Source organism: Suricata suricatta, chromosome 12 (genome assembly GCF_006229205.1).
Source record: "Suricata suricatta isolate VVHF042 chromosome 12, meerkat_22Aug2017_6uvM2_HiC, whole genome shotgun sequence".
In the NCBI taxonomy this organism is placed as follows: domain Eukaryota; kingdom Metazoa; phylum Chordata; class Mammalia; order Carnivora; family Herpestidae; genus Suricata; species Suricata suricatta.
The window spans coordinates 82,783,458-82,796,673 of NC_043711.1; the positions used below are offsets into that span (position 1 = coordinate 82,783,458).

Sequence of the window (13,216 nt, forward strand, 5' to 3'; positions counted from 1 at the left end):
CCAGACATAGCTAGAAACAGGGAGACCTGTTAATAATTGCAGTAATTTAGGAGGGAGGCATAATCCAAGAAGGAAAAAAAGGTGGCTCTGAACAGGTTGATGGTGGAGGTGGTTGGTTCTGAACAGATTGATGGTAGAAGTGGTGAGAAATGGTTGGATTCTAGATATATTTTGCAAATCGAGGTAGCAGAATTTGCTGGCAGATAGGAAGGGAAATAAGAAATGAAAGGCGGGATGACTTTAAGGTTTGTAGCCTGAGCATTTTGAAAGGATGGAGTTGTTATCAACTGAGATAACTTACAGGGAAGATCAGGAGTTCAGTTTGATTTGTTAAGTTTGGGGTTTTTTTTCATATACTCCCAAGTAAAGTTGTTTAGAGTTTAGGAATGAAGCCTGGGATAGAAATATAAAGTTGGGATTCATTGGTATATAGATGACATTTAAAACCACAACACTGAGTGATATCTTTGAGGAAATGTCATAGAGAGATAAGAGGGAACTGAACCCTAGGATATTTCCAACATTAAGAGCGGAGAAAACAGAAAAGACTGTCAAAGAAGCCTAAGAACAATCATTGAGGTAGGACTTAAACCTAGAGAATGTTCCTTGGGAGCCCAAGGAAAGAAAGTAAACCATGGAAGATGGAATGATTAGCTATGTCATTTTGCTGACAGGTGAGGCAGGATGAATATTAGAATTAAAAATTTAATTTAGCAATATGAAGGCCTCTATTATTGTGTACTCTTCATTAAGACCTGGAAATGGCCTGGTTAGCACTATACATATATTTTTTTAATGGGACTTTTTGATGTTTACAGTGTCTCCTTTGCCATGTTCAGGTTTGCTGTCCTGTTGGTGGTATGTCTGGCAGTGGATTGCAGCTTGGTTCAATGGGTAGCTTGACCATGAAATCACAACTTCAGATCACTGGTAAGTCTTAAAAAGATCTACTAGTATACTTTTTTTCCTCCCAAAATAAAAAAATAATCCTTTTTTTTTTTTTTTTTTTTGAGAGAGAGAGGGCGCGTGCGCGCACGCAAGTGAGTGAAGGGGAGAGGAAGTGAGAATCCCAGAAGGGGCAGAGAGAGGAGAGAGAGAAGGAGGGAGGGAAGGAGAATGGGAGAAGCAGGACTCACCCAAAGTGGAGCTCATGTATTTAACCCAAAGCAAGGCTTGAGCTCATCCAATATGGGGCTCATGCTCACCTCAAGTCGGCTTGAGCTTAACTGATGTAGGACGTGAACTCCCTCTAACTGTGAGATCATGACCTGAGCCCAAGTCAGAGGCTTAGTTATCAAGCCATCCAAGCGCCCCCAAAAATAATCTTAAAAGAAGAAAATCTTCAGTAGCTGTTATATATCAGATGGTTTTGGGATTAATATTTGCTTAATGAATGAACAGATGGTTAGATATACAAAAATTACATTTTTATTTCAGGACATTCTTGGGGATTTTGCTAGTGTTTTTTCCCCCCTCTCCCATTAAACATTGGTGTCTGGGCAGTTGTGATTGTTTTTTGTTTTGTATTATATTAACAGCCTTGAGAGATAATTCATATACACACAGTTTACCTATTAAGAGGTCAGTGATTGTTATTATATTCACAGTGTTATACAGCTGCCAACATTTGTCAGTTTTAGAAAACTTATCCGCATTACTAGAGGACTTAACATGTCCCCTAACCATTAGCCTTGGGCAACCACTAATCTACTTCCTGTCTGTAAGTTTGCCTATTCTGGATATCTCATATAAATGAGATCCTAAAATATGTATGGCTTTTTGTTTCTGACTTTTTCCACATGTCATGTTTTCAGGATTCATCCATATTGTATGCATGCATTAGTATTTTATTTCTTTTTCTTGCCAAATAATATTGCAGACATGAACATGCTACATTTTCTTTATCATTTATCAGTTGATGTATATTTGTTTCTACTTTTGGCTATTATGAAAAATGCTATGTGTACAAGTTTTTGTAAAGATGTGTGTTTTCAGTTCTCTTGAGTATATACCTAGGAGTGGAGTCACTGATCATTTAGATGTTTCACTTTGTGAGGAATTCCAAATTGTTTTTCATTTTTTTAAATGTTCATTTTTTAAATGTTTAAATGTTTATTTTTTGTGACGGGGGTGGGGGGTGGAGTGGGGAGGAGAGACAGAGACAGAGAGAGACGGAGAGGGAGAGAGATGGTGAGTGGGGAGGGGCAGCGAGAGAGGAAGACAGAAAACTCTAGTCAGGCTCTGCACTGCCAGTGCAGTGATGGGACTCGAACTCACAAATCATGAAATCATGATCTGAGCTGAAATTCAGAGTCAGATGCTTAATCAACTAAGCCACCCAGGCGCCTCTCCAAATTGCTTGTCCAAGCATTCACACTGTTTGTATTCCCGTCAGCCACGTATGGAGGTTCTAATTTCTTCACGTTCTTGCCAGTGCTTGTTGTCTGTCTTTTTGATTATAGACCCATCCTAGTAGGTGTGAAGTGGTACCTCATTGTGGGTTTGATTTGCCTTTCTCTGGTGGTTAATGATGTTGAATGTTAATGATGACTTTTCATGTGCTAAGTGGCCATTTGTGTATCTCTTTTGAAGAAATTTCCATTTAAATCCTTTTGTTGCTATTATTGCTTAACTAATAACTCTGTCTTTGTTTCTTTCTCTAACCATATGAACCAAGTATATCACTTTCAAATTAATATTCCTGATATTCTGATATGCCACTTATTTTACATTCCTGTTCAAAAACCTTTAGTGCTTCTGTTTGGCTATATTTTGGAATTCCTTTAGCTGAGGCTGAGAGCTTTCATAATCTGGCTCCATGTGGTCTCTTTGTAGGTATTTATACATGAACTATATGGTGAGTCACTGGAGTTTCTTGCCATACACAGGTGTCTGTATCACACAGTGAAGTATTAGTCTCTATCCCTTTAATGTCATTTATGTCTTCTGGAACAATTATCATCCTCTGTATGGTATTTTAGCTTTTATTACACCTGTCTTACATCCACATTTAGATTATGACTGTTAAGCCACAAACCATGTCCTTATTATTATCTTCCTCAGAACCTAGAATTGATTGAATTATATAAAAAACTTTCGTAATGTTACAGCATCCTAGAATTTGTTTCTGGGAATTCCTTCATTAAGGTCTCTTTCCTTAGCAATATAGATTCTCAATGAAAGATAGTGATATTTCTTTGTTAAGCACGATGCTGATTATTTTCCTCTGTTCCCCATCCTAAAGCTAACCTGAGTAGCTGATTTAAATTGAGCCAGTTTCTTATGACTTCTTTTGGGCTGCTTAATATTAAACCTTTGATTGGAGTAACCTTTTAAAAAAAATCTTTACTTTTTCAGGTTACATAAATAATACACGTGTTTTTATTTTTAAAAACTTAGTAAAATAGGAATGTCTGGGTGGTTCAGTCAGTTAAACATCTGACTCTTCATCTCAGCTCAGGTCCTGATCTCAGGGTCGTGAGTTCAAACCCCACACTGGGCTCTGTGCTGGACATGGAGCCTTCTTAAACAAGCAATAACCAAAAAAAAAAAAAAAAGTTAAATTAACCTCAGTAAAATAATGAAGTGAGGGGTCCTATTTATCATCTCAGTCCTCAGAGAGGATACTGTTATTCCTTTAGGTTTATATTTCTGTATACTTTTTTCTTTGCATAAACCATTTATCTTGTTTGCTATCAACATTATTCTTATAGTGAGAAAAACATTTGATAAATGGCTGAATGCACCTCAGGAAGACTCAATTCTAACCATGTTTAAGCTTTTAATTTTGGTTCTAAAAATTCTGAGACTGCACAAATACAAGACAAAAACAATTTAATAAAAACAAATGCCATGAAGAATGCACAAAAGATATATTTGGCAAATATATTATTAGATATGAGACAAATGGAAAGCATAAGATTATAAAGAGTAAAGTGCCAAGTTGAGTAGAATCAAGTGCCTTTCATAATTCATTATATACTTCTATGCTTTTAATGCTAGAAACCTCAGAACTAATTTTTTTACACATTTCTCATGAATGACATTGTATTTTTTATTCTATGTTAATGGATCAGTTATAGTATTGGTTATTATTTTTTTGTAAGCTGCCTCGGCATCTTTTTAAATAGAATCAAGATGGACATAAAAATTGAAATGTAAAAAATAAATGCCATGGTATATGATAATGGCAAGAAGAGATAACTTTGGTCAGGAAAGCAAGATCATTTTAACCAGAGCTGCTGTGAAAGGAAGTGGTGCTTGAAGCATTGTTACCACTTAAATGTAGGAAATTATTTTTAAAAAATATAGGGAAGTAGAAAGGATCCTTTAAGAAAGAATAAGAGCAAAAGACTTGAATCAGAGAAATGAACAAGGCTGCACTAAAATCGCTGAGAGCCACTGCTGCAGAGTTGGAGCCTTGAGAACTTAACGGGAGTGGGTCGTCTCCTTCAGGTGTGTATCAGGGCTACAAAAATATCATTGCTGGGAGAGATGGAAAGAAATCAGGGCTTTTAACAAAGAGCAATCAATTTTACTTTTGTTTGAGAAAGTTAGTATGAAAGACTGATAGGAGAATTGAAATTGGTAAGTTAATTTTGAGAGAGAGGGGGGGAGGGGGAAGGGGCAGAGAGAGAGAGAGAGAAAGAGAACGAACGAACCCCAGGCAGTCTCCATGCTGTCAGCACAGAGCCCAACATGGGGCTCCATCTCCCAAACCATGAGATCATGACCTCCAAAATCAAGAGTTGGATGCTTAACTGACTGAGCCATCCAGGTACCTCTTGTCTTTTTTTTTTCTTTTCAATCCAGTTATTCCAGCACCATTAATGAAAAGACTTTCTTGTCCATTGAATGTTTCTGGTTCCTTTGTCAAATATTTGTTGACCTTATATATTTGGATTTATTTCTGGGTTCTCAGTTCTGTTCCATTGATCTGTCAGTTATGTCCATACCATACTGTTTTGATTACTATAGCTTTATAGGATAACTTGAAATCAGGAAGTATGATGCCTCCTGCATTGTTCTTCCTTCTCAGGATTTCTTTGGATATTCAAGGTCTTTTGTGGTTCCATATAAATTTTAGGAGTGTTTTTCTTACTTCAGTCAAAAATGTCAGTGGAATCTTGCTAGGTAGTGAATTGAACCTGCAGTTGGCTTCTGACCCTCTTATTCTTACCTCTTTCCTATTTATTTACTTATTTATTAAGTAGTCTCCATGACCATCATGGGACTTGAACTCATGACCCTGAGATCAAGAGTTACCAATTGGCTCTACTAATTGAGCCAGCCAGACGCCCTTTTTTCTTACCTCCTTTTATCATACATAGAGAGACAGACATTCCTATTAATTGTTCATTTACAGTATCTATTGGCTAATTGATTATCCTTACCTGTTTAAGTGAAGGCAAACAGAATTTTTTTTTTCAGATAAATGGCACCTTTTGTAAGTTGTAGCAAAAAAATTAAAAAAAAACCTTATAATGCTGTTTATTGATAAATGTGTTGTTTAGAGGTCTTGAATGTAAGTTGTAATTTCACTGAATTTTTTAAAAATTTAACTTAATTTGGGCGCCTGGGTGGCTCAGTCGGTTGGGCCTCCGACTTCGGCTCAGGTCAGATCTCAAGGTCGTGGGTTTGAGTCCCGCATCAGGCTCTGTGCTGACAGCTAGCTCGGAGCCTGGAGCCTGCTTCTGGTTCTGTGTCCTTCTCTCTGCCCCTTCCCTTCTCATGCTCTGGTTCTCTCTGTATCAAAAATAAATAAAACATTAAAAAAAAATTTAAAAAAAATTTAACTTAATTTATTTTAGAGAGAGAGTGAGCAGGAAAGGGGCAGAGGGAGAGAGAATCTTAAGCAGGCTCCATGCTCAGTGTAAAGCCTTTTGAAGACTTCAGTTCCATTACCCTGGGGTCATGATCTGAGCTAAAATCAAGACTCAACCAGTGAAGCTACCCAGGTGCCCCTCACTGAGTTCTTTATGAGTATCAGAGGAGGGGAGCCTGAGTGGCTCTACCGGTTAAGTGAATGACTCTTGATTTTGGCTCAGGTCATGATCTCACAGTTCATGAGTTTGAGCCCCGCATTGGGCTCTATGCTTGGGATTCTCTCCCTCCCTCCCTTTCTCTCTGCCCCTCCCCTGCTTGCACTCTTTCTTTCTAAATAAATAAATAAAGTTTAAAAAAAAGTATCAAAGGAAAGGCAGTGTCACTTTTCTTTTTCAGCATTTACATAGAGTAAAAAAGTATAGTACTGGTGTATTAGTGACATTTTCTTTCCCTTTTTTTTTTTTAAAGTATAATTATCAAGTTAGCTAACATACAGTGTATATACAATGTGCTCTTGGTTTTACGGGTAGATTCCTATGATTGGTCACTTATATACAATACCCAGTGCCCATCCCAGCAAGTGCTCTCCTCAATGCCCATCACCCAATTCCCCCCTCCTGCACCCACCCATGCACCCCCGGTTTGTTCTCTGTATTTAAGAATCTCTTATGGTTGGCTTCCCTCTTTGTTTGAAACTATTTTTTCCTCTTCCCTTCCCCCATGGTCTTCTGTTAAGTTTCTCAAGTTCCACATATGAGTGAAAACATTTATCTGTCTTTGACTGACTTATTTCAGTTAGTATAATACCCTCCAGTTCCATCCATGTTGTTGCAAAATGGCAGGATTTCTTTCTTTCTCATTGCCAACTCATATTCCACTGTATATATAAACCACATCTTTATCCATTCATCAGTTGATAGACATTTAGGCTTTCCATAATTTGCCTATTGTCGAAAGTGCTTCTATATAACATTGGGGTACATGTGCCCCTTCAAATCAGCACTCCTTTATCTTTTGGATTAATTCCTAGTAGCACTATTTCTGGGTCATAGGGTAATTTTTTTGAGGAACTTTCTCACTGTTTTCTAGAGTGGCTGTACCAGTTTGCATTTCCACCGACAGTGCAAGAGGGTTCACATTTTCTCCACATCCTCGCCAACATCTGTTGTTTCCTGAGTTGTTAATTTTTGCCACTCTGGTGTGAAATGGTATCTCATTGTGGTTTTGATTTATATTTCCTTGATGATGAGTGATGTTGAGCATCTTTTCATGTGTCTGTTAGCCATCTGGATGTCTTCTTTGGAAAAGTGTCTACTGATGTTTTTTGCCCATTTCTTCACTGGATTGTTTTTTGGGTGTTGAGTTTGGACAGTATGTATGCCTTTTACCCAATATGTCATTTGCAAATACCTTCTCCTATTCTGTTAGTTGCCTTTTAGTTTTGTTGATTGTTTCCTTTGCAGTGCAGAAACTTCTTATCTTGATGAGGTCCCAATAGTTCATTTTTGCTTTTATTTCCCTCGCCTGAGGAGACGTGCAAGCAAGAAATTGCTGTGGCTGAGGTCAGAGAGGTTGTTGCTTGTTTTCTCCACTAGCGTTTTGATGGTTTCCTATCTCACATGTAGGTCTTTCATCCATTTTGAGTTTTTGGGTATGGTGTAAGAAAGTGGTCTAGTTTCATTCTTCTGCATGTTGCTGTCCATTTCTCCCAGCCCCATTTGGTAAAGAACCTCTATTTTTTCCATTGGATACTCTTTCCTGCTTTGTCAAAGATTAGTTGGCCATACATTTGTGGGTCCAGTTCTGGGTTCTTTATTCTATTCCATTGGCCTATGTGTCTTTTCTTGTCTCAGTACCATACTGTCTTGAGGATTACAGCCTAGTACTAGAGGCTGAAGTTTGGGATTGTGTGCCTTCTGCTTTGGTTTTCTTTTTCAATGTAACTTTGGCTATTCAGGGTCTTTTGTGGTCCCATACACAATTTAGGACTGTTTGTTCCAGCTCTGAGAAGAATGCCAGTGCAATTTTGATTGAGATTGCATTCAGTGTGTAGATTGTTTGGGTGGTGTTGACATTTTAACAATATTTGTTCTTCCAATTCATGAGCATGGAATGTTTTTCCATTTCTTTGTAACTTCTTCAATTTCCTTCATAAATTTTCTTTTGTTTTCAGCATACAGATCTTTTACATCTTTGGTTAGGTTTAATTCTAGGTATTTTATGGTTCTTGGCATACTTGTAAATGGGATCAATTTCTTGATTTCTCTTTCTGTTGCTTCATTATTGGTGTATAGAAATGCAACTGGTTTCTGTACATTAATTTTGTATCCTGTGACTTTGCTGAATTCATGTATCAGTTTTAACAGCTTTTTGGTGGGGTCTTTTGGGTTTTCCATGTATAGTAACATGTCATCTGCAAAAAGTGAAAGTTTGACTTCTTTGCCAATTTAGATGCCTTTTATTTCATTTTGTTGTCTGATTGCTGAGGCTGGGACTTTCAACACTATGTTAAACAACAGTGGTGAGAGTGGACGTCTCTGCCGTGTTCCTGATCTCATGGGAAAAGCTCTCAGTTTTTTCCCATTGAGCATGATAGTAGCTGTGGACTTTTCATATATGGTTTTTATGATGTTATGCTCCTTCTATCTCGACTTTCTTGAGGGTTTTTATTAAGAAAGGATGCTGTATTTTGTCAAGTATTTTTTCTGCATCTATTGACCAGAATTATATGGTTCTTATCCTTTTTTCTATTAATGTGATATATTGATTGATTTGTGAATGTTGAACCAGCCCTGCAGCCCAAGAATGAATCCCACTTGATCGTGGTGAATAATTCTTTTGATACACTGTTGAATTCAGTTTGCTAGTATCCTGTTGAGATCCATGTTCATCAGGGATATTGCCCTGTAATTCTCCTTTTTAGTGGGGTCTCTGGTTAGGGAATCAAGTTAATGCTGGCTTCATAGTATGAGTCTGGACTCTTTCTTGCCGTTTCTATTTTTTGGAACAGCTTGAGAAGTCTAAGGTATTAAATCTGCTTTAAATGTCTGGTACAAATCTCCTGGGAAGCCATCTGGCCCAGGACTCTTATTTTGGGGAGATTTTTGATAACTGATTCAATTTCTTCACTGGTTATAGGTCTGTTCAAATTTTCTATTTCTTCCCATTTGAGTTTTGATAGCGTATTTGTGTCTAGGAATTTGTCCGTTTCCTCTAGATTGTCTAGTTTGTTGGCATATAATTTTTCATAGTATTCTCTGATAATTGTATTTCTGTGATGTTGGTCATGGTCTATCCTCTTTCATTTGTGATTTTATTTATTTGGGTCCTCTCTCTTTTTGAGAAGTCTGGCTAGGCGTTGATCAATTTTGTTTAGTTTTTCAAAAAACCAGGCCTCAGATTCATCTGTTGTACTGTTGTTGGGTTTTTTTGGTGGTGGTGTTTTGTTTTGGATTCTGTATTATTTCTGCTCTAAACTTTATTCTTTCTCTTCTTCAGCTGGCTTTGGGGTTTCTTTCCTGCTCTGCTTCTAATTCCTTTATGTGTGCTGTTAGATTTTGTATTTGGGATTTTGTATTTTTCTTGATTCTTGAGATAGGCCTGGATTGCATTGGATTTCCTCTTAGGACTGCCTTTGCTACATTCCAAAGGATTTGGACTCTCATGTTTTCATTTTCATTTCCTTCCATGTATCTTTTAATTTCTTCTATAATTGCGTGGTTGACCCATTCATTCTTTAGTAGGATGTTCTTTAACCTCCATGCATTTGGAGGCTTTCCAAATTTTTTCTTGTGGTTGATTTCAAGTTTCTTAGCATTGTGATGAGAAAATATGCATGGTATAATCTCAATTCTTTTATATTTATTGTAACCCAGTATATGATCTATCTTAGAGAATTCCATGTGCACTCAAAAGAATGTGTATTCTGCTGCTTTGGGGATGAAAAGTTCTGAATGTATTTGTCAAGTCCATCTGGTCCAGTGTATCATTGGCTGTTGTTTCTTTGTTGATTTTTTGCCCAGATGATCTGTCAGTTGCTGTAAGTAGAGTAATAAAGTCCTTTGCAATTACAGTAAGATTGCTTATGTTTGTGATTAATTGATTTACGTATCTGAGTGCTCCAAGTTGGGAACATAAACATTTATAATTGGTAGCTTTTCTTGATGGATAGACCTTGTAATTATGATATAATGACCTTCTTCATCTCTTGTTATAGCCTTTAGTTTAAAATCTAGTTTGTCTGATATAAGTATGGCTACTTCAGCTCTCTTTTGACTTCATGATAGATGGTTCTTCATCCCCTCACCTTCAATCTGAAAGTGTCCTCAGGCCTAAAATGGGTCTCTTGTAGAGAGCAGTATAGATGGATCTTGTTGTTGTTGTTTTTAATCCATTCTGATACCCTCTGTCTTTTGATTGGAGCATTTAATCCATTTACATTTAGAGTTATTATTGAAAGGTATAGATTTAGTGTCATTGTGTTATCTGTAGATATCCTGCTTGTGTTGATTTCTCTGATCCTTTGGAGTCTTTGCAGCATTCCACTCACAGAGTCCCTCCTAGGATCTCTTGCAGGGCTGGTTTAGTGGTCATGAACTCTTTCAGTTTTTGTTTTTCTGGGAAACCCTTTATTTCTCTTTCTATTCTGAATGACAGCCTTGCTGGATAAAGGCTTCTTGGCTCCATATTTTCCCTATTCAGCACATTGAATATTTTCTGTCATTCCCTTCTAGTTTGCCAAGTTTCAGTGGACAGGTCTTCTGCTACTCTTATATGTCTGCCCTTGTAGGCTAAGGCCCATTTGTCCCTAGCTGCTTTCAGAATTGTCTTTATCTTTGTATTTTGCCAGTTTCACTATGATATGCCATGGAGAAGATTTATTCTTGTTAAATCTGAAGGGAGTTCTCTGATCCTTCTGGATTTGGATGACCATTTCCTTTCCAGATTAGGGAAAGTTCTCAGCTATAATTTGTTCATGTAAACCTTCTGCCTCTTTTTCTTTCCTTCTGGAACTCTTATGATACAAATTTTACTTTTCCATGGAATCACTTAGTTCTCTAATTCCCATCTTGTGGTCTTGTGTTTTCTTACCTCTCATTTTCTCAGCTTCATCATTTTCCATAATTTTATCTTCTGTGTCACTTAATCTCACCTCTGCCTCCTCCATTCTTGCTGTCACTGCATCTAGTTTATTTAGCATCTCATTTCTTAATTTGTTGTGACTATTTCTTAGTTCCTTGATCTCTGCAGCAATAGATTTTCTGTGGCCTTGTATGCTTTTTTTCAAGCCCAGCTATTAATCTTCTGACTATTATTCTAAATTCTTGCTCAGTTATTTTGTTTATATCTGTTCTGAGCAATTCTCAAGCTGTCATTTCTTCCTGGAATTTCTTTTGGGGAGAATTTTTCTGTTTTGTCATATTGGCTACTTTTCTGTCCCTTATGTGTTTTAATATCTTGTTATGAGTCCTGCTCCTGTGAGCAATACTATATTAACAAGGCGTCATAACACTGTCCAAGGCCTGGCACTTCACGAGGTGTTTATGGAGTTTTTGTTTCATGCTCTCTGTTGTTGAGACTCTGGTTACTTTATCTCCCACTTGTAGTGGTGGTTTGGACCTTCCACCAGGTGTGCTTTGATTTGTTTGTTGAAATATCCCTGGAAAAAATTTTTAAAAAGGGGTGGTAGTGGTGGTGGTAGAAGAGGTCTTATCCCATACAAAGAGAGAAATGACGGGGGTGGGGAAAAGAAACTTAAAAATAATTGGCCAGGCAGAGAATCAGAAACTATACAGTTTAGTCCAGAGAGAGAGAGGAAAGTAAAGGAGATACAGAAGAGGTGTAAAAAGAATAGATTAAAAATATCTGCCTAAAGAAATCAACAACCAGAATAACCAGACTAGAGAAGGGAAGAAATAAGAGGAAGAAAAAAAGGGGGGGGGAGGAAATATATATATATAATCTCCCCCGCCCCTCACATACATAAAATAAAAGCTGACCAAGAATCAAATCAGAAAATGCGAAACTACTGGACCAGTATCTGATGGGCCTTGAACCCGTGCTTGCACTGGTCTGGAGGAGGAGCTGTTTGGTTCATCAGTGTCAGTCTTGCTCTATTAGATACGCAGTTACCAGGTAAGGAGGGGCGTGGTTTGGTATAGGTGGGTCCTGCTTCCACTGTGGGCCCTTGTATGTTCCGTGAAACCCCACCTTGTTGGCGATGGGGAGAAAAATGGCGACACCCTAGTCTCTCTTTCCCAGACCAGGTGTCCCAAACCATGCTGTTCAGGCCAGTTTGTTCTGCTTCACAGTCTCCTGCACCTCCCAGGTACTTGGTTGGGATTCAAACCCTGATCTTGCTCTGCACACCCTGGTTCCGGGGCAGTGCCACTCCACCTGGCCCACCAACTAAGGGCCTCTGGCTCTTAACAGTGCTGAATGGGCATGAGCAAGCGTGAGTGACCGCTGTGTTCCCCTCCACCGTCTCCTGCGCTTCCCAGGCACTTGGCTGCGATTAAAACCCTGATGTCTTAAAGGATCCTGTCTCTCTGGGGTACTGTCACAAAGGGCCTCTTGCTGGCTGGCTGGGGGGGCTGCCTTCTTCCCACAGCACTGAAGGGAGAGGATTGCATGAGAGCTAACTAGCTACCTAGCCTGGGACTGGCTCCCCTCCACCCCAGGCACTGGAACAGGAACAGGGTGGAGAAAGCCCCACAGTCAGAAATCGGTTCTTTCTCCATTTTTCCCATTCCCTGCCCGTGGCTTTTCTCTTGTCCACATAAAATCCTACACTTCCACAGCCAGTCCTTCTCTTCCTTTTTTCTATTCACTAAAGGAGATCCCTCCCCTCCATTCCTATGCTGCCTGTTTATCTCTCCCAGTTCGTAGTCATGCACCTATGGCCTGCTCCATTGTCCCTATAGGACCCCAGAGATGATTCCGTCCCTCTGTAGCCCGGATTCCTGGAATTCCAAGTCTTCTGGCCTCAATACTGCTGTGTTTGAGGAATGAGGGAACTTTGAGTCTACTTACTTTTCCGCATGCTGACCACTCTCCAGTAACATTTTCTGTAATTTGAATCTACTTTATGGAAATAACCCAAGTAGCCATTTAGCTATTCAAGTTTGAGTTGAATAAGAAAGATTGTCTTTTGTGCTACTCTTTCACCTAGGTCTAGATAATTGCTTTGGGAACTTCTGTTGGCATTTAACTGATCTGTTCACATTTTACTGGAATATTGTTAATGAATGTCCCTGTATTGTTTTTCATATTGGGCAATAGCTTTCCTGTATAGTTTATCATATCAGATAGATGCAAAAATTATAGCAGGAAATAATAAATACTCTCAAATGCTTTGATTAATATGCCATTAAAGTTTCTATAGTTAATC

The 13,216-nt window shown here is 38.4% G+C and overlaps 1 protein-coding gene and 1 long non-coding RNA gene across 6 annotated transcripts in view; one reads left to right on the plus strand and one right to left on the minus strand.

The window, feature by feature from the left end:
- The window catches only part of ITCH (itchy E3 ubiquitin protein ligase), a 154,628-nt gene that overhangs the window by 51,861 nt on the left and 89,551 nt on the right, over window positions 1-13,216 (plus strand). For 4 of the 5 annotated variants that reach the window (XR_003901319.1, XM_029918440.1, XM_029918442.1 and 1 more), the window contains exon 3: window positions 840-930. Coding sequence is in view for 3 of the 5 variants with exons in the window: in XM_029918440.1 (XP_029774300.1) it covers window positions 861-930 (70 nt within the window). In the remaining 2 variants the exon portion in view is untranslated. Of the gene's footprint in view, window positions 1-839; window positions 931-13,216 lie in introns of those variants that run through there. The other variant, XM_029918444.1, reaches the window with a different exon arrangement.
- The window catches only part of LOC115274917, a 71,649-nt gene that overhangs the window by 23,959 nt on the left and 34,474 nt on the right, over window positions 1-13,216 (minus strand). The gene's annotated exons all lie outside the window — the stretch shown is intronic.